This window comes from Lagenorhynchus albirostris, chromosome 16 (assembly GCF_949774975.1).
Source record: "Lagenorhynchus albirostris chromosome 16, mLagAlb1.1, whole genome shotgun sequence".
NCBI lineage: Eukaryota > Metazoa > Chordata > Mammalia > Artiodactyla > Delphinidae > Lagenorhynchus > Lagenorhynchus albirostris.
Window position 1 is genome coordinate 74,830,493 of NC_083110.1, and position 26,305 is coordinate 74,856,797.

Genomic DNA, 26,305 nt, shown 5'->3' on the forward strand with positions numbered 1-26,305 from the left:
TCCTGCTGGTTTTGCCTGCTCGGCCACTACCCTTCTCCCCAGGCTTGTTCTGGGGAACCACCCAGTCCCCACTGCAGTCTCGTTGGGAGAGTTAGTCAAGCTGTCTGCCCGCCTGAGACCTAAGCCAAGCCAGTTGTGTTCTTTTGCTGAGAATTTCAGTGGAGCAGGACCGCCCAAGACTGATTGGGGCGGGTGGGTGGGGGGGTGAGACGGGGAACTGCTAGAGGCAGCCTAGACGCAGCGTCTGACCCAGGTGGACACTGGTGCTTGCACCGTATCCCTGGAGCTGCTTCCTGGCCGTCCCCAAAAAGAGTCTCCGTTTTCCCTTTGATTCTGAGTTCCCTCTTTCCCTTACCATCCTTTCAACAAATCCCAGCCTCCCTTAACCCCCAGATTTTTTTTTTGCCATATCATTAACAGAGTTACTTTCTGTTGCTTGCAACCAAACTACCCTAAAAATGATCAGAGACAGCTGGGAAGTTCTGCCACTCAGCCCCTTTCATGTCCCTCAAAACTAAGGTGAGATGAGTCCACTGTGCTCCAGGACAGCCCTGGTCGACACTAGCTGTCTAGGCCTAATTATTAATATCACCCCTTTTAGCCTCCTGGTCTGAATGACAAATTACATGGTCAGCCTACTCATAGGCCTCCTTTGGTCCCCATCACCTTGGTAAAGGGTGGAGAATCAGAGGATCGTGGATTATCTCCTATTTTGCTTGATCTGAGACACTTTTCCCAGCACAAGAGCAGAGAATCGTCTTTCTACTAATGTGCTTTCAAAAGTTAGATTTTTCACTTAATTTGATAAATAACCGACACTTGAGGCTTACTCATTATTACTTTTGTGGCAAAATATAGATTCTTTGGTCCAATCCCCTCCATAATATTTTGAAAAGACCCTTTGGAAATTTTTTGAAATTTAAAATTTACCTCTTTCATCTTCCAGGTGCTTCTTCCCTTTGTGTAATCTCCATGGTCCTTCATGAAAATGCTGAATCCGGTAAGTAGATCAGTTTCACAAGAGGGCAGGCAATGGTGAGGAACAGAAGCACCTGGTGACAGTTGCATTGCTGGGTTTCCACAAGGGGATGGGTCCAGCACCCCTGAGGACCTCAAGCTTTATTGGCTGACTCAGCTGGGAAGAGTGTGTTGGAGGCCTGCTGTCAGAGCCCATCATTTTTGTGTCACACTTCAGCAGGGCTGTATCTAGGTTCAGATTCTACAGTTTTCAATCACCCACCATATTCCAGGCACTATACTAAAGCATAGTTCCCAAACTTTATTTTATCATTTCAACAGCATCCTTATCCTCATCCACATCCACATCCTCATCCTCATCCTCATCCTCATCCTCATCCTCATCCACATCCACATCCACATCCACATCCACATCCACATCCTCATCCTCATCCTCATCCTCATCCACATCCACATCCTCATCCTCATCCTCATCCTCATCCTCATCCTCATCCTCATCCTCATCCTCATCCACATCCACATCCACATCCACATCCTCATCCTCATCCTCATCCTCATCCTCATCCTCATCCACATCCACATCCTCATCCTCATCCTCATCCTCATCCTCATCCTCATCCACATCCACATCCTCATCCTCATCCTCATCCTCATCCTCATCCTCATCCTCATCCACATCCTCATCCACATCCTCATCCTCATCCACATCCTCATCCTCATCCTCATCCTCATCCACATCCACATCCTCATCCTCATCCACATCCTCATCCACATCCTCATCCTCAACCTCATCCTCATCCTCATCCACATCCACATCCTCATCCTCATCCTCATCCTCATCCGCATCCTCATCCACATCCTCATCCTCATCCTCATCCTCATCCTCATCCTCATCCACATCCTCATCCTCATCCGCATCCACATCCTCATCCTCATCCTCATCCTCATCCTCATATTCATCCTCATTATCGTCGTCATTATTCCCATTTTATATATGAGGTCCAAGAGGCTCAAAAGAGTAAATTTTTTGCCCAAGGTCACACAACCAGTCAGTGGCAAAAACAAGATTTGAACTCAGATCCTCCATTCCATGGCCTGTGGTCTCCCCACCACCCTGTTGGTGCCTGGTGTGGCTTAGGATCCGTTTCACCCATTCCTATGGGTCCCTCATGGTGCACTTGTCCTGGGTAGGTTTCCTTGAGCCACCACATCTGAGGTTTACATCCATGCTGGGTTTTGTACCGCTCCCTTAAGGAAATTGCTGAAGCCCAGGACCTTAAGAAAATGTCTAAGGAAAAGTCCCCACCCAGTGGCCCACCTGTTCCAGTCCTGGGTTTATACCAAAAGAACTGAAAACAGGTGTTCAAACAGAAACTCATACACGAATATTCATAGCAGCACTCTTCACAGTAGCCAAAAGGTTGTAACAACCCCAATAGCTATCAGCTGGTGAATGGATAAACAAAAGGTGGTCTCTCCCCACAATGGAATGTCATTCAGCCCTAAAAAGGAATGAAATTCTGACACAGGCTACAACGTGGATGAACCTTGAAAACATGCAAAGTGAAAGAAGCCAGACTTAAAAGGCCACTATTGTAGGATTCCATTTACATGAAATTTCCAGAATAGGCAAATCCATAGAGACAGAAGGCAGATGAGTGGTTTCCAGGAAGTGGGGAAGGGGGAAATTGGGAGTGATGGCTTAATGAGTCGACGGTTTCCTTTTGGAGTAATGCAAAGGTTCTGAACTAGATAGTTGTAATGGTTGTACAACACTGTGAATGTACTAAGTGCTACTAATTGTACCTACAAAATGGATTAAATGGTGAGTTTTATGTTTTGTATATTTTACCGCAATTTAAAAAAAAACAGTCCCTGCCCCAGATCTCCTCAGTTTGATATCTTTCTCCCTGACATTTCACCTCTGGCACCTCCTGTCCCAGGTGCTAAATTCCAAATTACTTTGTGGCTTGAAGTCCTCAGTCTCCTGAGTACAATATATTTGTCTTGAGAAGACAGCTCTGGAAAAATATTGGCCATCTTTGAAAATTAACTAGCCTTTTAAAATTTGTCTTGATTTCCTTTCTGCTGTACAATTTGGAAAACCTGGTATTTATGTGTCGTTAAAAAAAGACGTTCTTTCTTTCCAAGCAGCACAAACCCCAGCTGGAACGCCGGATCGTTGGCTCAACCAGCCGGTGGCGTTTCCTCAGAGAGCCTTTTTTGGGGGACCTGCTGGCGCTTTCCCAGATGTGCAAGGCTGTCAACGTAGACTTTGATGAAGTTCTGAAGAACCCAGACAGGTAGGAAGACCAAAGGCCCATGGCGGGGTGAGCCACCCTTCTGGGAAGTGCCCCATGGTTGGGCAACTCTGATTGGGCAGGTGGGCTGTCCTGGGTATTTGCAAGGAAGGCTGCCTTTGGGACCATCCCTTAGGGATGGACAGGATCAGGGTGACAGCTTCCTCTGAGAATGTCTGTGGGTGGTGATTAAAGTCCAGAGAGATTGAGAATTTTTTTTCTAGATTTTCCTTTGTACTGGGAACTTTGGACCCTAACAGGATTCTAAGTTTATCAACTGATTTGTTGACAAACAAAGTGAGATGGCCCGGCTCAGAGTTTGAACCCCTCCCACGAATGCGCATGTCCACCCAGCAAGGGGAGAAGCAGGCTTCTGCTCACCCGCAAAGTGTTCCGAGCTGCTGGCTTAGAGCATCACTTTTTCGGGTTATGAGTTTTTATTTGCCTCTCCTGGGGACACAGAGCTGGATCTCGTTGCAGAAGGAACACTTCACTTCCCTGGCCTTTTGCCCTCTTTTTTTTTTTTTTTTTTTTTTGCGGTACACGGGCCTCTCACTGCTGCGGCCTCTCCCGTTGCAGAGCACAGGCTCCGGACGCGCAGGCTCAGCGGCCATGGCTCACGGGCCCAGCCGCTCCGCGGCATGTGGGATCTTCCCGGACCAGGGCACGAACCCGCGTCCCCTGCATCGGCAGGCGGACTCCCAACCACTGCCCCACCAGGCCCTGGCCTTTTGGATCTGCCTGGATGCTTCTGCCTCCATGCACTGGCATGTCTGCCTTATGAGCACTCCGTCTGACCTGCCTGAGCATCTCCCTGAGTGTGGGCTGTGCCCTGGGCAGCACCTGGCACGGAAGAGCTCCTGGCTCCATGTTTGCTGAGCGAGGAGCCACATCTTCCCTTTCCAGGCCCACCGGCCAGCCCTGCTCGGTTGCCTCCCACCCCACAGATGACTATACCACACACGTGGGAATAAACCAAAGCCCATCTGGGTTTGGTCTCTAAATTCTCTGATGACCCCCGCTTAGAAAAAATTGAGTGCTGTGAGTTGCAGTTTTTGGCATTGGTTACTCATAGCCTTAAACAACTTTGAACTTATTTTATATTTTGTTTGGTTAGAGCCCTGAAGAAGTCTTAGAGTTCGTTGTGCTCCTTGGCATCAGGGCCAGGCTGGGCAAGCAGGCGCAGGAGCTGGGCCTGGGAATATAGGCAAACTGATCCAGAAACCTGAGGAGGGAGGCTGGGCTTGCAGGGGCAGACGTCTTCGCTGAGCTAGGCTGGGGGTGGTGGCCTGAGGGGTGATGGCCATTGGTGCTGGGCTTTTGGGCCATTAAACGTAGTCTATTTGACAGGGTTGGAATTCCTTCTCCTCCATTTACTAGTTCTGTGACCTTCAGCCAGTGGCTTAATCTCTCTGAGCCTCAGTTTCCTCATCTGTGAAATGGTGACAATAGCATCTCCCCTGAAGAGTGACCTTCAATCAGACAGTACATTAAAAATGATTAGTGCTGTTCCTGGCAAATAGTAGGTGCTCAGTAAACACAGCTATTATCTTTCTAGCCTAAGCAGCAGTCTTAGTTATTGATCCTGGTGGTTCCATTCGGGGGAGTGTCAGCCCTGTGCTCTGCCAGCCAATGACTCCATATGTCACTCTGCCTCTTAGCACTTTCTCCAAATCAAAACATCTTGCCTCAAACACAGCAGATGCAGGGACTGGTCTGGGTGCTCTCTTCCCAGGAGAAGCTTTGCAGATCTGCCTCTCTCCTTGGTGATGCTGGGAAGCTGGGGGTCGGGAGGCAGGCTGAGGGCAGGTAGGCGCTCAGGACGGCCGATCACTCGTGTATCAGCCATCAGCCGACCCAGGCTCAGCTCATCTGGGCAGTTTGGTGCTCCACAGGCCTCTTGTCCTCTTCCTGAGACAGCGGGCTAGCCTGGGCATGTCCTTGTCTTGGTGCCGGCAGAGGGCAAGAGGGCGGACCCAGTTGCTCACTATGTCCACTCGGCCAAGGCAAGTCACATGGCCAAAGTCAAAGTCAAGGGGCAGGAAATACACACCAGCTCTCTTGGGAGAAACTCTGGAGTCCTGCAGGACAAGGGTGTGTAATTGGGGCCATGGATGCAGTCTACTACAGTGCGGGAGGAGCTGATTTTCTTTAATAAACACAAAATTTTATTTTCTTTATTTTCACAATGGGGATTTATTCCATGTGATTGTGAGAAACATAAACTTGGAAAGCATAACAAAAGTTTTATTTAATTTACGTAATAAAATAAAGGGCTTATTCCTGGTAACCCTTCTGTACTTTCAGACTTGTCAGCTAACAAGGTCGATGGTAGGGGTGGGGGTGTCTGGAATTGTACCTGCAACACACACACGGGCACCTTCCCCGTAGCTCTCTGGCTGCCCAACCAGCAAACCTGTTCTTGCCGTTGACGCTGTTATTGTTGCTTCTTCCACTTGGGAGCGCTGTTGACTTTGATGGGAGCTGGACCCATCTATATTTTACTAGTTCTGTAAAGCGTCACTGGCCGTGGAAAGCTGAGTTAACTAGCTCTGAGCTTCCCATTTATTTCAGATATGTAATTGTGCTTCTCATATGTCAATGCCCCAGGTTCTGCCCAGCTAGCCAGTACTTCTGGTTGTGTCTGTGGGTCTCCATGATGCCGTGAGCTTTTGGCTCCAGAACTCGGAGATGCTATACAGGAACCTAAGGTTCCTGGTCTTCGTCATGCTTCCTTCCACTGGGACTGGGGTGTGGAGTACGGGGAGAAGGGGCCTGAGAGATGAGGAAATGCTAACCACCTTGCAAACAACCTAACCTTTTCGTGCCTTAGTTTCTTTATCTGCAAACTGGGGATGCTGTCTTACAGAGTTGCCATGAGAATTATATGACATAATTCATTGAGAGCTTAGAACGGTATCTGGCAAATAAATACCCAATTAACATGTGTCATTCAGTGTCCCTGGAGTTCTCTGGTACGTGTGGACACAGCTAACATATGAACCCAAAGATCCAGGATGGAGGAGTGTGGCTGAGGAAGGAGGCTCTAGGGCAGAGGTCCCCACCCCCCGGGCCACCGGTCCTTGGCCTGTTAGGACCCCGGGCTGCACAGCAGGAGGTGAGCTGCGGGTGAGTGAGCGAAGCTCCATCTGTATTTACAGCCGCTCCCCGTGGCTCACATTACCGCCTGGTTTCCGCCTGCTGTCAGATCAGCGGCGGCATTAGATTCTCATAGGAGCGCGAACCCTGCTGTGAACTGCGCATGCGAGGGATCTAGGTTGCGCGCTCCTTATGAGAATCTAATGCCTGATGATCTGAGGTGGAGCTGAGGCGGTGATGCTAGCGCTGGGGAGCGGCTGCAAATACAGATCATCATTAGCAGAGACGTTTGACTGCACCGAGACCATAACAAATCAATGGCTTGCAGACACATCAAAACCCCATCAGTGAGCAGCAAGTGACAAGCTGCATCTTACAGAGTAGACTGGACACAAGCCACACACTTCAGGTGTCACTGTCTCCCATCACCCCCAGGTGGAACCATCTAGTTGCAGGAAAACAGGCTCAGGGCTCCCACTGATTCTGCATTATGGTGGATTGTATAATTATTTCATTATATATTAGAATGTAATAATAATAGAAATAAAGTGCACAATAAATGTAATGCACTTGGATCATCCTGAAACCATCCCCCCAGCCCTGGTCCATGGAAAAATTGTCTTCCACGAAACCTGTCCCTGGTGCCAAAAAGGTTGGGGACCGCTGATCTAGGGGGCTTGGGCCCTAGGAAAAGGTGACCCTGCCTCATGTTTTTTCCCATTCTGAGGGCAGTGCCAAGTCCACTCTGAGGTTGGAAGGAGGTCATGCTAAGAGGCAAGGATGCAAAGAAGGGACCCCTAGATTTTTATCAGAGAGCAGTTTCAGGAGAGCTGGGACCGGAGACCCATGATCCACGGTGTAGAGCTGATAGGAGAACAGAGTGTCTGCTCAATGCCAGGCATCCCGAGCATTAGCTCTTTTACTCCCCCAGTGACTTCCACGTGGTCCTCATTTCCCTCCTACAGAGGAAAGAACCAAGACCCAGAGGCAGGCCCAAGGTCTGCATGACTCTTCCCGGTAAGCCACACTGGAGCTTTGCATGTTGAAGGTATCAAGTCGAAAGCCCTTTGTTTCGATGGTCTGCTGCAGGAAGTCCATATGTCCATGAGAAACTTATGGACTTTCCCTTTTACCCTCTGTTTCCCCATCAAGGTAGTGAGCCCCAGACTAACGGCATGTTCCCAGCATCCCCACTTTATCCCAGGCCACTTGGTCCCACAGGGTGAAGAGGACAGCTCCCAGATGCCATGTGTTCCATTAGCTTTTCCAATGGTCCTGAAATGAGCCTCCGCTTTGGGAGCTACAGAGTCCACAGGATACATGGTATATCTTGGCAAGCAGCCAATACACCAGGAGGAGGCAATGTGGTTACTTTTGTCGCCCGGCATCTCCTGGCCCAACTGATGACAGTGAGGTTTGTGAGGGTAGTTGAGGTCATGGCTGTTGCCCCAGCGGGACAGAGTCTGTCGTTCCATTTTAAGGTCACAGTCTGAACTCCTGACCTTAGCCGGCTCTGCCCAGATGTGTGACCCAAGCCACCAGGGGGATTGAGTCTGGCTTGGGTCAGGTCCACTGCTCCTGTGGGATAAACAACTCAAGCGCCCACAGCCTTCCTGAAGCTGAGTCACTTGTAATCACCATCTCTGCTCGGAAAGGGCAGCATGTGGTCAATATTATTCTGGACACAGGCTCTCCGACCCAAGCCCTCCTGCATACGCTCTGGCCCATAAGGATTTCTGGCATCACTGGAAAACAGCATGGCAAATGTGACAGGGGCTGGTGTGGTCCAGTGTCCCCTGGCTGGTTGGCTTTCTTGGGATGACTGTCTTCAAGCTGTGAACATGTGACTCCAGTTTTGTTTCGGTTCCTTGCTTAGCAGGGTGAATATAGTGTTTATGGAAAAGCGTCTTATCTTTGTCATCATCCAAGCAGTGATATTTATCGAGCACTTGCATGATGGCTGTGCTAGGGCTGCCGGGGTAAACAAACGCCGACTCTGTGGGGTGCAGAGCCTGGTGCAGAGGGCCCGTGAGGAAACAGGCGACCAGAAGACGCTGGGGAAGGAGTTTTAACAGGGGCAATCCCAGGGTGGGCTGGGGAGGGCCGCCAGCCCAGCCTCCCCAGAGGAAACAACAACTAAGCTTAGCTGGAAGGATGCGTAGGAGGTCATCCAGTGAAAAGGTGAGGGAGGTGCGTGTCCAAGAGATTGGAAGCCAGAGGTGATGGTTCAGGCTGTTGAAAAGGGCTGGAGCAGGGAGTGTAGAGGGGTGAGACTGCAGAGACAGGCAGAAGCCTGCTAGCCGTGTGAAGGAGGTTGGCTTTCCCCCAGGAGCACTGGGGAGACAAGGAAGGATTCTCCGCAGGGGAGAGGCAAGACCAGATTTGCATTTCAGGTGGCTCCTCAGGCTGCAGTGTGAGGTGTGCATCAGAGGGGACGACATGGAGGCCCGGAGACTGGCAGTGACAGGGGGCAGGAAATGGTGGCTTGGATGAAGGTGACAGCAGTGAGGGCAAGGATTCACCCAAGGAGAGATGGCTGCATTCAAAAGGCATTTCATTAGATCTGGGCAAGCGATCAGGTGAGGCAGCATTCAGGATGCTGGCCTGGGCAACTGGAGGCTCGTGATGCCATTTCCTGGCAGAGGATTGGGGCTCAGTTCAGGGTAGGTTCTTTTTTTTTTTTTGCCACACTGCAGGGCTTGCAGGATCTCAGTTCCCTGACCAGGGATTCAACCCAGGGCCACGGCAGTGAAAGCCCAGACTCCTAGCCACTAGACCCCCAGGAAACTCCCTCAGAGTAGATTCTGTGTTTAGACTGTGGGCACACTGAGACTGGGGCATGCATGACCCTAACCAGAAGTTTTGCTGAGTTAACTTTCCAGACATGCCAGGACTCTCTCTCCCTTTCTCCAGCAGTTATGTATTGAGTACCTACTATATGCTAGGCACTGTTTTAGACACTCACCCAAAGAGGTGTCATTTAGGCAGCCAGATGTAGCCTCAAATACCTCCTTGGCAAGATCTACCCGCAAACTGAAAACAGGAATTAATGTTCTGAGCCGGTCATCAGACAGAGCTTACAGTTTGTCAAATTGGCAGACACATAGTGACCTGAGGAAACTGTCCCAAAGGGAGAGATATGATAAGACTGATTCATTTATGCTTTAGGGATGCTTACACTGGAATCATACATGTTGCAGATGAAGAAAAAAAAAATGTCAATATTAACGCCTGGATTTTTTGTTTGTATTTTTTCTTGAGGTTATACATTTCACAAATTCAGGAAAACTTCCCTGAGACTTTGAAAAACAAGGCCATCCGAAGCGTGGAGGCAGGTGAGTTCATGTCACCAATGGATTCGTCAGAGTGTTGCTGACCTCAGGGGTAGCTTACGGTCTCTATGGAAGGAAAACCAGACCAGAGGCCTGGTCACCAGTCTGTGAGTTCTGTTCCTGCCCACTGCACAGTGTCCCTCGTGTAATAGGTGTGACTGTAAATATTTCCCAAATGCACAATGAATGAAACCGCTTGGCAAACACATTTTCATATGCTAATGGCCATGATAAATACAGACCTGCCGATGTTAATCAATAGGTTGGATTGGAAGACTAAGCAGAAGCCTATCAGGCCCGGGGCAGCTGTTCTGTGTCCCTCTAGGCTTTGATCAGTCGTGACTTGGATGTCCACATCTGCACTCATCCAAGAAGACTTATCTGAGGTAGGGTGAGGAGTCAGACCGGGTCCGTCCAGCTGGGAAAGGCTCACTGAGCCCCACGAGGAGCCTGGACAGGTCAGCTTCTTGATGGTGCTTTTTTGGATAAACCCCACCCCACGGTGTGGCTGTCTGGGGTCAGAGCCAGCCTCTTCCCCGGCAGAGGCTAATCGATTTCTTCTCACGCGTCAGCTCTGGTTGATGGTGGGAGCAGGGGGTGAGCAGTAGTGTGAGGCTGCCTCCGGGCTCAGGGGAAAGAGTTCCAGATTGGTTGTGATGTCTGCCCTGCACTGCCATCCTGAAAGCGGAAGGGGGCGCAGGGGACACACTTTATCCGCAATTCTGCCCTTGCTTAAAATCACCATTACGGGGCAAGATTCCTTTTAATCCGGCATAGCCAGACTGTCACCCGAGGTGACCGGAGATTTGAGATGAAAACCCAGGTTCTCAACTCCCAGCACCAAACAATATCATAAAGTGGGTGAATAACAATAATAATAACAGGAGAGGAAACAGGTACCCAAAGTCATGCGGTCAAAATAATAGCAAAGCCAAGAAATACGTAGATGGGGCTAGTGAACCTCAAGGTTCTGTCCAGCGCTGGGATTTAGGGTTCGGGAGGAATCACCCCGGGCATGGCTCCCTTCCTCCCAGCTCTGTGCTAATTCAGGGGTCCAGCCTGCAGAAGCCCCCCTTGCCCATAGCCTCTCATGTCTCACCTGGATCCTCCATCTACCTTCCTATTCAAGTCCCTTCTTTTTTTCTTATCATCTATGCCCCCCCGGGTGAGACTCCCCAGCATAAATCCTTTACAGTTTGCAAGGAGCCCTCCTTGCACTGTAATCCCATTTCATGCCTGTGAGCTGGGCTTTCTGATGATCTCCATTCCCTCGAGAAAAGCAATGCTGATGAGAACCCTGCTCCCTGGTGACGGGGTTTTTTCTATGACATTCAGGTGGGTAATAATTAGACACTAGCAGCCCAGGTAGCAGTTTTGCTCCCCAGAGGACATTTGGCAATGTCTGGAGACAGTTTGGGTTGTCACAACTCCTGGGTGGGGCGGGTGATACTGGCATCCAGTGGGTGGAGGCCAGGGATGCTCCTAAACGTCCTACAGCACAGGACAGACCCCTCCACAGAGAATTATCTGGCTCCAGATATGAACAGCGCCAAGGCTAAGAAACACTGCAACGGGGGAGGCAAGGTGAGGCCCCCTCCAAGAGTGTCGCAGCCAGCGTCCCTGCCCCACGAAGCTTTTTCCAGCCCCCAAGTTGGAGGGCAGCTTGTGTGCCTCTGTTGGTCGGCAGCTCTGGTGGACGTTTACCGCTTTCTAAGTTACCTTGTGCCCATCGTATCCGCTTGGGAGCCAGGAAGCTCCCCGTGGCTGGAACTTCGTTCCTAGCGAAGCCGCCTGCCCGCTCGTTTGCTCGATAACGGGATGGACAGAGAGTACGTGGGAGAAAGAGTGAAAGCATCTTCAGGTCGGGGGGTCGTTAAAATGTTCGCTCAGCATCCTTTCCTCTCCTCAGGTGTGATTCTCGAATGCCTTGGCTTCAGGTGGGAACTCCATCAGCCCCAGCTTTTTCAGTCCGAGACCCTGACCAAGCTTTACATGATGGCCCTGGCCCGGGGCAACGCAAACCCTGAGAAGGAGCTGGAGAAGCTTCTGCAAGGTATGTTCTCACCCAGAGCAGGACCCCCAAGGGCTCTCTGGTTAGAGAGGCCCCAGCTTGGCGTTCGGTTATCTGTTTGGAGACCACGGTCACTCTGGCAGTTAAGACCAAGGCTCATGGTGTGATCTCATTACAGGATTAACCTCAGTCTCCTCGGCTCTAAAATGGGATAATGGTTCTTATTGTGTTTCATTGTGGAGGAGGTAACAGGTGTGAAGTTCTAGAACAACGCCTGGCACATAGTGAGTAGTCAGTAAATGTCAGTTTTGTTCTCATAATAACCCATTCTTGTCCACCAGCTATGAGGGAGGCCCTCCCTACTTCTTTGAGAAGAGAAAGTGGGTTGTGTTGAGGCTTCTGATGGGCTTTCTAGAAAGAAGGCATAGTTCTCACATCTGTGGCTTGTTTGGCTCTAAGTGCCGGTTGGAGGTTTACAAGTGTACATCAATTTCATTTTTTCTTTTCCTTTTCTTTCTCTTTTCTTAACGCCACCTCATACCCGAAAGTACTTAGGTCACGTCTTTCTTTTTCTCTTTCTTGAATCCTAATAATCCCCAGCTGCCCCTTATCTGGCCCATAAGTTCCTCTCCTGCAGCCTTGCCAGCTTCTTCTCAGGTAATATGGTTGGCGTCGCCTCCGGACAGCTCATAGGCAGGTGCCGTGGAAAATTCAAGGTCTCCCAGGCAGCCAGCATGCCAGTCGGGCTGGGATTGCATTTCCAGGACATGGCAGTAAAGCCCTGGCATTCTGGAGCCAGACGGGCTGCCGGAGCCCCCGGTCGGGAGACGGAGCCTGGCTGCCTGCCGGCATCTTCCCGGCCACAAAGCCTCTGACTCAGCCCTTCCCGGCCAAGCTGGGAGCCAAGAGCAGGCCGTGGCGTCCCCATAGAACTGTAACAGCTTCACACTTACGATCTTCCTGAGCCTTTGTCCCAGTGTCTTCAAACGTGGGCCCGAGCTCTTTCTCCCATGGCCCCTGTGCCCAGATCACAGCCCTTCCTGGGCAACCAGTGGAAGGCCACTGGGGTTCAGACAGTGAGTACAATGAAAATCCAGAGAATATGGAAGGGAAGAATGGAGTTGTCATGTTTTTAGTAAGTCTAGAATGGTCCCACTTAGATTTGGCCCTACTAAAACAGCTGCTGTAATCCAAGCCCCCTGCTAGAGGCTGGGCCCGGCTGGGGGACATCAGGTCACGTGCAGGAGTGAAACCTCAGTGCCTGGGCTGTCAGCGTCCCGGGGTCTCCCCTGCAAGCACCACCAACTGCGTCAGACCCTGGGACTCGTGTCTCCAAGGCTTTCAGTGGGTACGGTCCCAGCCCTTCACGTGCCTTCGATGATGGTCTCTATACGCATCTCACAGTTACTGCTTTTCTGTTCCTGAGAACGTGAGCATCGTTCTCCTGGAGTTAGCAGCAGAGGAAGTTTCTGACCAAGCCCTGGAGTGGTGGGCTGAGGAGACACAGCTCCCCTGGAGCAGCCCTGTGCTGGCCACACGGGGCTGTCCTAGCCGCTCACGTTCATGTTCATTCCACCCAGAGCCCAGGATCAGCTGTACCATAGCAGCGTGTGTTTATGCTCTAGGAGGATCCAAAAGCAGACGACCCTCTTTTACTAAAAACAAACCACTTTGGTTTGGGGGCGCCTCAGAAGCGTATGATCAGATAATCACTTTCCTATCAGATTGTGAAGTTTTACTTACAGAAACTGTCTTCCACGTACTCTGACCTAGCCAATAAGGTTCCTTCCTCCCTTCAAGAGACGTTCAGTACTTAACTTGTGCCAGGCATTGTGCTAGGAACTTAATGTCGGGGAGTGGGGGACAGACGAGCCCGCCTGAAGTGATGATAAAGCATGAGAAATCGTGTGATACATGATGATCCTAACGGTGCCCCGTGAACACACGCTACGTGTCAGGCACTTGCCAGCATCCTCTTGTTTGCTGCCCCCCGTGGGGGTGAGTGACAGGATGGAGCGGGCAGAGGGGAGGCTGTGCAGAGATCCAGGGAGGAAAGTGAGCCAGAGCCAGGAACAGGGCCTGGCACTTAGTAGGTGCTCAATAAACACTGGCCGAATGCGAGCTGAACAGAGCCAGGTGCCGAGAACGTGGCGAGGGAAGGCTCCACGGCCTTGTTTGCCTGAGGGAAGTGGACCTTTGTTCTCTTTTTTCTGCATTCTTTGTAGCTGCAAATTGTGACATACTTTGGGCTCCTGACTCATGTCACTTGCGTGCCCTGAAACCCTGAGCTCACTGGCCATGGAATCCATTCATCCATCGATTCGGCCAATACTTATTGAGCACCAGTGTGTGCAAGACTGTGCGGGGCCTGGGGTGGGATGGCAGGCTCACCATCCAGCGTGCCTGCCCGGCCGATCGTAAACCAACAGATACTCGGTGTACTGGCAGGTGGTTGGTCCAGGAGGGAACATAAAGCCAGTTTCGGGGGAGGTGGTGGTGTGGAGCTCCCTTCCATAGCAGAGGGTCAGGCGGGCCCCTGATGGGGAAGAGAGGGAGCGCCACAAATCTCCTGGGCAACAAACCACGAAGAGGCAGGTTTGGGACCTGGTGAACTGGAGACTAGTGGGAGGGTCTTGGGGCTGCTGGAGGGGCTCTGGCTTCGTGCCAAAGGCACGGGACACCACTGGAGACCTGAGGGCACCGTGTGTCGTAACTCACATTTCAGAGTAACTCTGAGTGGATTGTGGAGGCTGGCGGTGATGCGGGCTGCCCCTTTGCTTCCCCCTGGAAGCCCTCTGTGGCGGGGGTCCTTTGTTTGGAGCTCCGTGGGGCAAAGTCTCAGGAGCCGCTGGGAGGACGTCTTGGTCCCACACTCATCCTTCAGCTAATGGTCCTTTTGCGCTCTCGCCTGGTGCCAGGTCTGAGCTAGGTGCTCAGGACACAGAGGTGATGGAGGCCCACCCCTGGCCCTCTCGCTGCTCACAGCCTAAGGAGAGGAAGGGGGGAGGGAGGGAGAGGAGGGGGAGGGGGGTCTGTATCAGTGTGAGCATCAGTGTCCCGGTCTTGCAGTCACAGTGGTTGTGTCAGATCGTTGGGGAAGCTGGCCCAGGGGGACACGGGAACTCTCTGTACTATTTTTGTAACTTCTTGTGAGTCTTCAACTATTTCAAAATAAATAATCATTTCATCGATGCATCCACTAAACCAACAAGCAAACAAAAATGAACAAAATACAGCGTGATCCATGCCAAGATCAAGGCTGCGCGAGCAGTTGTGGGGCTCACGCTGTACCTGCACGGGTCACTGTGGCTGTCACACCTGTGCGTCCTCGTCCTGTTCCCTTCTCTAGCTCAGCTGCCCGGGAAGATTAAAGAACAACGCCCTGTAAAGAAGATGATCGTTTCCTTGAAGGTCAATGACCCTCTGGTCACCGAAGCTGGTAACGTGCACCTGTCCTCGTATTCTGAGAGTGTCGTTGAACAAACTGCCTCTCAGATTTGAAAAACAAACAAAACACCCCAAAGCGGAGGCACACAGTGTTCAGTGCTTCCTTATTAAAAATAGCTGAGCAGCGCAGGGCGGAGGGGAAGGAGGCCGGCACAATGTGGGGAAGTAAAAGAAGGGGGACTTCTGCGAAAGAGAGGTCCCCGTCCTTGTAAAGAGGGGTGAGGAATGCAGAGGAGGGAGGAAGAGGCAGGTACCCAGACAGACCCAGGGAAGATGTCGCTGCTCTTCTGGGCGCAGATGCCCAGGGAAGCCCTCAGGCCCCCCCTTGTCCGTAGGCAACACTGACCCGCCCCTTCCCACCAGGGCCCCTCCCTGGCTGGCTGCTGACAGCAGAGACTTCCCCCAGGGGCCTCCCTTGGGCTCAGCCCCTCCCCATCCCATCCCGGCCACCTAGACACACCTGTTAACAGGTGTGAACGCACCGTGCTGTCACGTGCCATCAGGAAATTATCCACATAATAATTATCCGCACCAGCTGTCCTCGGAGCCCATGGGACTGCCCTACAGCGCTGCTGGGGATCAGGCAGAACTCGGAATAAGCTGAGTCCACGGACTGGCAAATTGATCCCGGCTCGTCCCAGGAGTCCTTTACCTTGTTGAAGATCCCAGACTCTGGGGAAAACCCGCTGTGATGATGTCATCTCCAGAGAACACAAAACACACCTCATGCACACAGCACTGTGCACACCTTGGGGTGGCCAGCTCCCGGCACAGGCCACAGACCCCCAGTTAGGGCAGAACCCCTGAGGCACAGGCTCGGGACAGGCTCACAGAAGATTCTTTCACAGGAGCTCCATGTTCTTTAGCTTCATCCTCAACTCCTTTGGGGGGGCTGGGAGCCCAGGCAGCATCTGCGCCCAGGTCAGAGCCGTTGCGTTTTGTCTAATGCGTCCCTGACCCCCAGCTCAGGGACCCTCATCCAGCGGGAGGGCGCCTGTGCGTGAGGGATGCGGGGCTGCAGAGCCCCACACTGACGGCTGGCCCTCGATGCTGCCTCCCCAGCCTTCGCCGTGGCCCTGCAGAATCTCTACCTGCACGAGGTAAGGGTGAGCATGGACGACGTGCTGGGCGTGCTGGCTGCAGCCCACGTTCTTCAGTTCAACAGCCTGTTCCAAAGGTAAGGAACCGTGGCAAGGCGCGGCCAGGGCCAGCCCCAGGTGGGATCCAAAGGGGCCCTCCCGGCCCAGCTCACGGAGCATGCCTCTTCCGCGGGCTGAGACATCTGGGGTTTCTTTGCATAGAACACAAGTTTGAGTCGGCCGTTAATGCTGATGGAAGGCAAATGAAGCAAATGGAAAAGCACTGATGGGATTCATTTTTCTAGAGTATTCTGTCCCTTCTCTTAGGCTTTTTCAGGGATGTGTGCTTACTGCACTCACGTCCTGAGCACAGAGGTGGTATCTTATCGCTCTTCGAGTTCCAAACTCCTGACGCAGTTCAACAGAGAGGAGATTTAGGGCGGGGATGCTCTGCCTGGCTTGTTTCACCACCCTAAGCCTCAGTTTCTTCATCTGAGGGAATGAATGAATGAATAAATGAGTGAACGAACATCCCATCTTAGCCCAGAGAGGACAGCAGATGCTCTGTAAAAGGCAGGGGCAGGATGTCTTCCAGGGACCTTGCAGGTTTCCACTCTCTATAGCATCCATACAGCCACGTTCAGCCCCAGAGATGACTTTGAGTTGGAGCCTCGTTCCTGGGGGCACCTGGAGTGACTCGGGCCAGCTCCTCAGGCGGGAGCATCTCGAAGCCTCGCTGGGGAGGCAGGTGCCCCGTGAACCCAGGGCCGCAGGCTTTCAGAGGCCTGGACGTGACCACAGAAGGCGCGCGGCGGGGGGACCAGTCTTGAAAAGGCGCTCCAGCGTGTTGGCCTGGCCAGACTGTGGGGTGGGCGGCTGGCTGCGAGAGACGGGAGGCCCGCCGCCACAGGCAGGCACGGGGCGTGTAGCGTCTCGGGGAGAACCCAGCAGTCTGGCCTTGACCCTGCCGGTGATGGGGTAAAGTCTGGGTTCTCCTGAGAATCCCCACTCCCCTTCCATTGTGTGTCGCATGACTTCAGCTCCGCATAACCTTGTGACTGATAATCGCTACTAAATCACAGCTTCTGCGCGCATGCCATGCGTTTCTGAGCGGCTGTTTCCTGGTGCTGTGCAGGGAGATAACTCTGGCCCCAGACCTGGAAGGCCAGCTTCCCTCTTGGAGTGGGGCATCTGGCCACCTTCTGTCTGTGAGCCTCAGCTGCCCTACGGGAGGCCCAGATTCAAAGCCCCATCTTCCTTCCGGAACCGTAGCCCTGGCTTATCTGGGGTGGAACCGAGCATGGCAGATCCATTTCCTTCCTCCTTCACATGCCTTGTCTTGAATGCCGGAGCAGGGAGGGCTCTGGGTACCGAGCCAAGCCTATCATTCCACTGATGAGCAAACCTAGGCTGCCTGGGGCTGATGGGCCCCGCCCGAGATTCTGCAGATAACTGTGGTGGGGCTGGAATCCGAGGCGCGGAGCCGGGCGGGTCTGGCACAGAGCTGGGCTGGGTCGCCTGCCTTTGAGAGGCTGATGGTACTGTTGGCAGGGGCGGGGCAGCGCAAGCCTCAGTGTGCGCGTGCGTGCGCGCGCGCGCGTGCGTGCGCGCGTGTGCACGCGCCCCGGGTCACTCTGATAGCATCACAAATCCAGGTGCTGGATGGGATCCCAAAGGTCATCTGGGCTGAACCTCCAGCCGGTGCAGAATCACCCAGATGGCTGCTTGAGTCTGAATCACGCACACTCGAGGCCGCCCGTCTCTAGGGGATGAAGCGTGTGCGTGCGGGTTACACAGGGGGCTGTTTGTGAGACTCATGCATCAGTGTCTGCTTTGGCACAACTGGGATCATGGTTGTTGGTTGTTGCCTGCACACACACACACACACACACACACACACACACACCCTCCCTCCCTCCCTCCCTCCCTGAGGGTCACTTGGGTCCCTCCAGGCTCACAGGGCTGAAAGGGCATTTCCTTCCAGGTAGGGCTGAACTCCATCTGTGGGCAACTGCTTGGTGCCCTTAGAACTTCTGCAAGTGGAAATTCCCACCCTCCCTGAGCCCAGAAGCAAGTGGCCTGGGTGGCCCCAGGGCTTGCTTGGTGTCCTCCAGTCTGGGAAGCCCAGCAGTGAGTCTCACAGTGAGAAGGGGGGAGCACAGGTGAAGGTGTCAGCTTCCTGGAGCACTGATTTCTGTATCCCAACTTCAAACCCAGCTAATTCTGCCCGTGCATCTCTACTGGCAAAAACCCACTCCTGAAGAACACTGTGCCTGGTGAGGTATGGGACCTGAACCTCGCACACAGCCCCTTTCACACCTGGTTTGCCCCTTGCTGATCGGTGAGCTCGGCTCACAGTGAGGCCAGGAGCCGCAGGAGGAGAGGAGTTTTGTCTGTACATAGCAGGTATTTCCAGAAACAGCCACAGAGGCTGGCACAGAGGAGACACTCAGGGAATGGGTTTATGCTGGGAGGGCTGCTTCCTGGCAGTCTCTAGTTTCAAGGGGAGAGTGTTGGGAGGAGGCAGAGGTACCAGGCAGAAGGAGGTCATGGAAATTCAAAGCAGAGGGAGCATGTGAGGAGAAGCAATCAGGGAGACTTCCAAGAGGAGGTGGCACTTGAGCTGAGCCTGAAAGGATGGCAGTTGTCAAAGAGTGAGAGAGAAGAGGACTTCAGGCAGAGGAGAGCATAGAAACTGGAATGTGCTTGGCCACTAAGACCCAATGCAGCTGGAGTTGGGGAGGGGTGTGGAAAGATGAAGGGAAAAGTGGGTGGGGAAGTTAGCGGGAGTCCAGGTCATGCAGACCTCAGAGGTCATGTGAGCAGGTTCTACCTGGTTCTGCCAGCAGAGGAGAGCCTGAAGCTTGGGCGGGGAGAGTGACCAGAGTCCCTCTGTGTTTTTGGCTGAGACCTTCAGGATGCGGTGGGGACGTGGGAGGCTGGTGTGGGCAGGGAGACCTGTGCAGATGCCCGGGTGAGAGAGAGGAGGGTCTGAACTAGGCAGGGGAAGTGGGAAGGGAGGGGAGGGGGCAGGTCTTCCAGGGGACGGTGAAGATTTAGAATTGACGGGACTCAGCAATCTCACCTGCCAGCGTGCCTGAAAGATGACAGCAGAGTCTGGTGTTTACCCAGCACAGATTTTTCCAATACTCAGGACAATTCCTTATAATGGGTATGATCAGTCTCACTATGGTGAAGGGGCCATCCTAGGATCCAAGGAGGGTGGGGCGTAAAGTGCCTTAACCATGACCAAATTGTTTTTCATTCAGTATTTCTTGCCTTGTTCTAGTAAAAGTTTTTGGTGGCTTAAAAGAATACATAAAATAACAGGGCACAAATTGTTCAAAAAGAAAAGAAAAAGGAGAAAGGAAAACAAGGCTGGAGAAGCTAAAATTACATAACCAAACCTACACTCTACAAGTGGACCATACTTTTGACTGTGAGCTCCCTAGCAGCTAATATGAAAAGGGAAACCTGATCAATGACATTAGATAAAACAAAGAAACCAAAAACTGACTTGGGAGGTAGAACCCTGGGTGTCTTCATCAGATGACATTGAGTGATGTGATGGTCAATGTCCTCAACGATATCCACAGAGTAAAAGCAACGATAAATTTAATAATGTTCTTTCTTGATATTGGCAAAGTCTTCACTTCAAAATGCAACTGAGTAAAAGCTATTCTTCAGGGGTGTGGGTGTTGGTGGTAATGAGCTCCCCAGCTCTCTGCTGACCTGGCTTAATTGAAGAATACATTTCAGAATATGTGCAAGACTTACCAGATATCCTTTAAGCCTTTGTCCAAGAGCAACATGTATCTCAACTGAGTTTAGGATAACCATTGAGTAATAATGAGTTCAAGATTTTGCTTCTGTATGAGAGCTCAGTAGCTCTTCTCTCGTGCCCTGTTTGATGACACGAACATGTCTTAAGAAAATTGTGCTGGAGACTAGTCTCAGCTGTGACAGGTGAGTCACTGAAACTCTCGCCCAGCATATCCACCCCACCACACACCCTGCCCACCCCAGCCCATCTCCTAGTCTTACTCCCCTCACTGCACTGCATCTGGGATCTCCTTGATGTTCCTTCAAAGTAGGGCCCCTGTCCCTGCCTCAGGGCCTTTGCACATCCTGTTTCCTCTTCTTGGAATGCTGGTCTCCCAATTCCTGGTCTGAACAGTTCTTTGTTCTCCTCCTTCAAGGTTTAAATGTCACTTTTCTGATCATCCCCCCACCAGGTCAGATTCCCCCTTTTTCACATTCCTATGGCACCTTGTTCTTTGACTTTTTAACCCTTAACACAACTGTAATAATGTGGTTACATGTCTAAATGTTTATTTAATGTGTGTTGGGCCCATTGGCTTTATTCTTTGTAACCCAAGGGCCTCGCAGGGTGCCTGGCACATAGTACCTGCTCAGTAAATAGATCTTTGATGAGTAAGTGAAGCAAGTAAATGAGGCCTAGTCGTGAAAAGGACAGAGATTTTCATCAGAAACTTGCTTTTTGAATCTACTCTTGTACAGAGAGGAACAGGACCGGAAGCCCCTCTACAGCTCCGCGATGGTCTGTACAGGAAGAAAATACCTCCAGCAGGGGGACAAACAAATGGTCACCCTGGCTAAAATTAAAACTCAGTAAGGCACCTTTAGGTGCTTAATCTCTAAACAGTAATACTTCTCCCTGGTGCCAAGGCTACGTTGTTTCCTTCAGAAGGATTTGACCTTAGGCCTCACCTCCCTCAGCCCAGAGCTCTTTGCAACAAGCCTTGCTGGTCTTGTCCTCCAGCCAAATGTCCACATGCCTAAAATAAGGCTCTTTTCCTTCCCTTCCCTGAAAGGTCTCTGCTGCTGGTGCGGAGTTGAGGTAAAACCTCTGGGGCTGCCCACTTCCCTAAAAGCAGCCTGGGGGCCTCCAGGAACAGCAGTTGTCTCTCTGCAGGTGTGTGACCATGATGATGAACGGACTCACGCCGAGCACCATCAAGGACTTCTACCTGGCCGGCTGCAAGGTGAGAGCAACCTGTACAGGGCACGCGGCACCTGGGGGGCCCTCAGGAGCGCCCAGACTCTGGGATTTCACGCACCAGGCCCAGCTCCAAAGAATCTGATAGCACCAACCTAACAGTGCCAAGTGAACAATCTTTAAAAATCATTTTATGTTTCAAAGAATATCTTAACACTCCAAAAAGTAGAAAAGCTTTAATCTGGGGGGTGAGGGGGTGGGGAGGGGAAAGCCAGCGTTTCTTGCCAAAACAGCAGACAACATTCCAGGCCATTCTTGGTGGGGTTGAGGGAAATTTGTCGCCTCCTGGGCTCAGTCAGGGTGTCAGGGTTGGCAGTAAATGATGTAATCTAACACTCTTGATTATCAGAGGAGAAAACTGAGACCCAAGGGGTGGCGGGGGTGGGGGGCGGCGGCGTCTGTGATCGGTCACAGACCTCAGTTCAGAGATTTCAGCTTGAAGCCCTGTGGTCAAACCATTTCCCTAGCTGTGTGACCTCAGGCAAGAGCGGGAATTTTGGAGCCTCAGTTTTTCCCTTGGTAAAATAGGAATAATAATGAACCGACCTCATAGGGTAGCAGTGAGGATTGATTTGAATCGACCTAGTGCAGTGCCTTGAGCGTAGCAAACACTCAGATAACGTGGGTTATCTGCTGCCGTTTATGTTTTGAAGAAGCGCTTTGAGCAGGGCTGCAGCGCGGCCTTCCCGAGAGCACGCGTGTAGCATCGTCGCCTTCCAGCAGAGGGCGCTGAAAGTTCAGGGATTCCTTTCTCCATGCGCTTTTCTTGCCTTCGCAGTACAAAGAAGACCCGCTCACCACTGCCTGCGAGAAGTGGATGGAGATGAACTTGGTCCCTCTGGTGGGGACACAGATCCACCTCCGGAAAATCCCGCAGGAGCTGCTCCACAAAGTGCTGAGGTCCCCCAGGTGAGAGCTGGCTCCCGGTGAGCTGCCCCTGGGATGGGGGGAGGGAGGTGTTAGGGGGGCCTGCGTCCACACCCCTGCTGGACATGCCCAGTGTGCAGTGCCTTCTCCATCCCAAACGTCCCTCCCTCTTGGACAGCCTGGCCTCGTGGGGGGGGGGGGGAGCCCAAACGTGGCTACTGTACTCGGTCACGGGGAGGGGTGCTCTTCATCAGAGTAGGGACCCTTGGGGTGCCCGCTGTCTCATTACCCACCTGGTAATTAATTAATTGCCTAAATAATTTTTTAAAACTCTGTCAATATTAAGACACATTCATTGTGGAAACTTTGGAAACCAGGGAAAAGGGAAAAAGGAAAAAGCTCTCACCCCGAAATCAGTTTCTATCTCCAGCCCTGAACAGCTCTAGACTCAGACATACCACTGCCGGTATGAGCTCTCTGACAATTAAGGCTAAAACCCAACTCTTGGTGCCCTGCCCTTTACTGCACCCCCCGCCCAGTGTTCCTTGACGAGCTGCTCAAGCTCCTGGGAGACCACTTCATCCTCCTGCACAAGTGCAACCCATCTCTGTGGGCCTCTGCGTGGGCACCAGCCGGAGGCCAACCTTCCAGGTCTCTCATCTGGACCAGCACAGGGACCTCTACCTCAGGGTCTTGGTCTGCTCCTTACCCCCTTCCAGTCGCATCTTTAACCCAGGGGGCTTTGGCTCTGCCTATCCGGCTGCTCTGTGTTACCCATGTGGCAACCACAGGGCTTTCCTTAGACTCCGGCCAGTGCCTGGCCTTTTAGGTTATTTCCAGTGTTTCACTGATATAAATAGTACCTTCGTGACATCGTTCAACGTACATTTATTTTCATCTCATATTATTTTCCCACAGAGAATTCCTAAAAGTGAAATTACCAAGCCAAAAGGACTTTGTTTTTATTAGTATTTAAAAAAATATTTTATTTGAAAATAATTTCAAACAAATTAGATAACAAGAAAAGTACAAAGAATATCTCAGTACCCTTTACCCTGCTTCGTTCAATCTCTGTCCTGTTTGCTTTATCATTTGCATCTGTGTGTGTATCTATTAACACACATTTTTTAACCCTTTGAGGGAAAGTTGCATATATCATGTTCCCTTACCCCTGAATGCTTCAATGTATATTTTCTAATAAAGAGAATTCTTCTGTTATAATCCCAGTGCAGTTAACAACTTCAGGAAATTTGACATTGATGTGATACCTTACACAATGTGACGCATTGACTCAACACTGTCCTTTATAGCATCTTTTTTCCTCCATTGCAGGATCATGTTAGGAACATGTATTGCATTTAGTTGTTGTGTCTTTGGGGGACTTTTTAAAAGGTTCTTGATACCCACTGCCAAGTTACCAAGATGGTATTCCCTTTGGGTGAATTACAAAACTGAAGACAAAATTCTACGAAAAATTATGATGGTATATTAGGAAATAAATGTTTCCTCATGCATGTGTGGTGGAAAGCGTTCCGATTTCAGGAATTAGACCTGGAAGGATTTGTTCTCCTGTTGGTTTGAATTGACTCAGTAGCTGGCAATGCCCTCAGACTTACAGGGAAATGAGGTTGATAGAACAACGTTCTGGGTTCTGGTGTTGAGGGAGACCTCTAATCTCTGTATTATCTAAGAAGACCTCGGGAACTCGGGCCCCAAGAGCAATGCCAGGCCCTGCCAGGGGGGAGCCGGGGGCTCCCAGGGTCATCTTGCCCTGCTCTCCATGGCTTTTCCACAAGCGCTTTCTCCCACCCTCCATGGAGCAAAGGTTGTGCAACCCTTGAAGAAAAGATAAACATGACAGCCCTTAGACTTTTCATGACACTGTCCCTCCCTTGGAAAGCCTGAGCTGTCTCACCCCGGTAACATTTAACCAAGGAAGGGAAAAAGAATGTCTGACCACAACCAGAATGTTAGCGATGGGATACGCCCTAGAAAAGGCTGGCTGGGCAGGAAAAGAGGTCAAGAATATTACGTGTCAGGCGTCTAGACTCACAAGTTTGGGGAGACATGACTGATGTGGACACTGGGTCCTGCTCCTCTGGCTTCACCCCAGGAGCTGTCTGTCTTCACAGACAGTGCCCGGCTACCTGGAGGGAGGGAAGAGCCTGTGAGCCCTCAGGCATGTCGTCAGCATGTGTGCCCCGGAGGGACCAGGCCCTCAGCTCCTGGACCTTATGCTGCCGTCTTGTCTTCCGATGTGAACTCTCCTCGCCTGGTTGACGTCCAGCTGCCTTGAAGCTGGAGGGAGGTGGGGAACAGAGGGCATGGAAAGAGGGGCCTTGGGCCACACCCAGCGCCCGGGGAGATGGTTAGAAATTTACCAGGCTTCTCATCTTAGTGGCTGGTGAGCCTGACACCACGGACCACACCTGCTTAAGAAAGGAGCTTCGGGTGAATTAACTTTTACTGAGCACTTCTGGGTGTGTGCTGTGCTGTGTGCACTGTCCCTTTTAATCCCCACAGCGCTGTGCGGTAGGTACAATTATTGTCCCTAAGATAAGAGGGATGATAAAAGACAGGGCTAGGCTCGAGCTCAGGGCTCCGGTTTCCAAGGTCCAGGTCCCACCCTCACTGTTGCACCGTCTCCTCATTTGTAACAGAGGCCAGGTTTCCCAGCAAACAGAACTCAGTGAGCACTGGGTTGTCCTGGGAAGTCACATGGCCCCAGGGCATCTGTGCGGAAAGGCCAGCCGGGGGTCAGGGATGGAGAGTCCCTCAGCCCCACGTAGCGTAGACTGTGACCCATCCCTCGCTCGTGGGCGTGGTGCTTGGGTCTCTAAGCCTTTTGGGAACAACATCTGTCTCAGCAGGTGCTTCAACTTCAAGGCCATTCACCTTCCCCATCCGAAGTCCCTTTGACCTCATCTTCCTTTGAGTTTTCTTTCCATCTTGTAAATGACCTGTGGTAAAACACACAGTTTCCCTGACCTCCTGGGCCTCTGGTTTTCAGTCAGTTTTCTCCTTAAAGGTCACCACTCGGTGACCCTGTTTCACTCACTCTAATATTATGAAAACTTCATTCTGAATTCTGTTTTTCTGGAAGCCAAGCTCCTTGTAGACTTAGGAGAATGGAGGACTCAGAGGGCTGTCTAGTTCTACCTGCACGAAAGGCTGCCCTGCAACCAGGGGGGGCACGTGTCCCACCACCCCCAGACTTCCTGTCTGTGATGCAAAGAGTCTTGAGGGCTCAGGAATTCCCTGAGAAAAGCCACCGTGTCCTCCACAGCATTTGGAACACCACTGGGCAGCCCTCTCAAACAGTATTTCCTGCAGCTAATGCTTCTCTGGCTAATAACAACAATACCTACCAACTATGAAGCACTTGGGGTATACAGAACACGCAGAGTGGGTTTTCAGGTCTAATTCTTACGGCAACCCAGGGAGGTATTCCTCGTGTTTTCCCCTGCGGAATGGAGATTATAGGACGTGAAAGGATTGCTCCTGCCATGCAGCAAGAGGGTTGGGAATTGAACCCAGGTCTGAGTGGCCTCAATGCCCGTGGTCATTACCAGCCCACTGGTGTGCTCTGCTCCAGGCTTTCTTATTCCTTATTGATGGTCAAGATCAATAAGGACATGGAAGGTCATATTTTTGATTATAAAAAAAGTTACAGAGGTAGGAGGATAATGCAAAACACAATTGGACCCACCTCCCCAAATGAACAGATGGTAGCATTTTGTCGTAAGTTAAGAAATAAAACATGACCAGGAAAGCAGAAGTCCGCTGTGTGCTCCGCCCAACTCCCCGCCCAGCCCTATTCCCCTTCCTTCCTCTTGGCCTCCCTCCCTCCCTAAAGTGGAGGATTTGTGTGAATCCAGTCCATGAGATTATATTCTTGTTACATATATGTACATGCGAAAATAATGCACAGTATGGTTTTGCAAAGGTTTAAATTTCAAATCAACTTCCTCATAGTGATGGCACTGATTGGGACCTCCTGCAACTTACTCTGTTCACTAACATCACGCGACGCGACGTGTTCTCGCCGTATTGATATGTATGTACCTAATTAGCATTTTAAATTTTAATTGTTGTACAGGGCTCTGATGAATGAATAGACAGCAGTATTTTCATTCCCTTCCTAATGGCCTTTTGTTTTATTTTGCTTCATT

The 26,305-nt window shown here is 51.5% G+C and overlaps 1 protein-coding gene across 1 annotated transcript in view; it reads left to right on the plus strand.

Annotated features, from left to right (window-relative positions):
- Positions 1-982: 982 nt before the first annotated feature.
- The window catches only part of BTBD16 (BTB domain containing 16), a 44,417-nt gene continuing 19,094 nt past the window's right edge, over positions 983-26,305 (plus strand). Inside the window, exons 1-8 of the mRNA XM_060126613.1 lie at positions 983-1,000; positions 3,133-3,281; positions 9,639-9,712; positions 11,619-11,762; positions 15,070-15,159; positions 16,230-16,344; positions 21,183-21,252; positions 22,045-22,175. Coding sequence (XP_059982596.1) covers positions 983-1,000; positions 3,133-3,281; positions 9,639-9,712; positions 11,619-11,762; positions 15,070-15,159; positions 16,230-16,344; positions 21,183-21,252; positions 22,045-22,175 — 791 coding nt within the window. The remainder of the gene's footprint in view (positions 1,001-3,132; positions 3,282-9,638; positions 9,713-11,618; positions 11,763-15,069; positions 15,160-16,229; positions 16,345-21,182; positions 21,253-22,044; positions 22,176-26,305) is intronic.